Consider the following 1632-nt stretch of genomic DNA (forward strand, 5'->3'; position numbering starts at 1 on the left):
GTCTAATGCAAGTTGTATTGGCACGTTAGTAAAAAGAGATACAACATCAAATGAGCAGAGGGTGTAATTCCTTTCTAATATAAAACCTGTTAAATTATTATGAAGATCGAAACTATCTCTAATGGCGAATGGAGAATTCGGTATATTATTGTAAATTATTCTGTCAAGGTAATTCTGTCAATACTTAGGAATTCTGTCAAGATATTGGACAATGAACCTAATTATTTTAAACGATTGACCTCAGAAATGATATTTATTAAATTACAAAAACAAAAGAGCTTAAACATTATGACAGACACTGAACTATTAGATAAGGCTTATTTANCGATTATCGATAATCTTTGACTACTTTTTATCACGTGACTAAATTTTGAATATCTATGACAACATATCATCTTATCTCTCAGTTCGTGTCTACACTCAATCACGACACAACGAAATAAGTAATAGACATTATTCATGCTGAAGTGTTAATTGTTATTTTGGTAAGAACGTTGCTTTATATTATTCCATTTAATTGTAATTAATGCCTTATGTACCGTTTGAAGAAAATATTTTTTTGTAAAATCATTTGTATTTTATATAGTTAGCTCATTCGACAGAAGATGACTTAAATAAAAGTCGAAACGTTTCGAGACACAGATACAGTCTTCATTATTGCACCTAAGTTCCTGCATTTGGTTCACAGAAGCCCATCACTCAACACAATTGAATTTTATAATACGAACCCGAGAAAGTCCTCAATACTCTCGCAAATTTTTATTATGTTAATTTTACTTACACAGTCACACAGACTCACACACGCTCGGACATTTATTTATTTTATTTTATTGATCTTCATATACACATATATTTATTTTAGTTTATTGATCTTTATATAGTTACATTATCTTTACACTTTGTTGTATATACTTCTTTACTTACTAACTTCTTATCTCATAATACCTTACACAAGTAAATAAACTGACTATCAGTAGCTTACTAAATACATTCGCTGTAACCTGTTAAGGTTTTAATAATAATTGTATTTTTTTCAGCGAATTAATAATGCGGTGCGTGAGGCGGTCGGTCGCGAAAAATTGAATAAACAAATAGAAAAAGCAGTCACTGAGGCGTTGACTTCATCATCAAGAACGGCGATGTCCCTACCGACCATTCCGCTGCCATACATGTTTGCCCCTTCCGGATATATATCAGCATCGCCTGCACAACAAAGTTACGTCGTGCCCGTGCCGCCTGCACAACCAGGTTACATGCCCATACCGCCTGCACCACCAGGTTACGTGCCCATCCCGTCTGCACCACCAGGTTACGTTCCCATGCCGCCTGCACCACCAGGTTATGTTCCCGCGCCGCCTGCATCATCGGGATATATGCCGTCTGCACTCCCGGGTATGTTTCACCTTATCCTGGAAGAACATATTTAAAAAAAAAAAACCACTTGATTTCACGCGTTCTTGTGTGAAAATTCATTTTATTATAAAAGGTTTAACTTTGCGATTGTTTTTTCATTTTTATTGTAATCTGATAAGTAATAGAAAATACTAAATATATATATATGTATGTATATATATATATATTTTTATAAAAGGTTTAACTGTATATATATATAGTATTTTCTTATATTTATGA

The 1632-nt window shown here is 33.3% G+C and overlaps 1 protein-coding gene across 1 annotated transcript in view; it reads left to right on the forward strand.

Annotated features, from left to right (window-relative positions):
* The window catches only part of LOC109860413 (actin cytoskeleton-regulatory complex protein PAN1-like), a 6358-nt gene extending 4931 nt beyond the window's left edge, over positions 1–1427 (forward strand). Inside the window, exon 4 of the mRNA XM_020439481.1 lies at positions 1038–1427. Coding sequence (XP_020295070.1) covers positions 1038–1427 — 390 coding nt within the window. The remainder of the gene's footprint in view (positions 1–1037) is intronic.
* Positions 1428–1632: the final 205 nt, after the last annotated feature.

The sequence above is a fragment of the Pseudomyrmex gracilis genome, unplaced genomic scaffold (assembly GCF_002006095.1).
Source record: "Pseudomyrmex gracilis isolate BER0280 unplaced genomic scaffold, ASM200609v1 scaffold_380, whole genome shotgun sequence".
Taxonomy (NCBI): Eukaryota; Metazoa; Arthropoda; class Insecta; order Hymenoptera; family Formicidae; genus Pseudomyrmex; species Pseudomyrmex gracilis.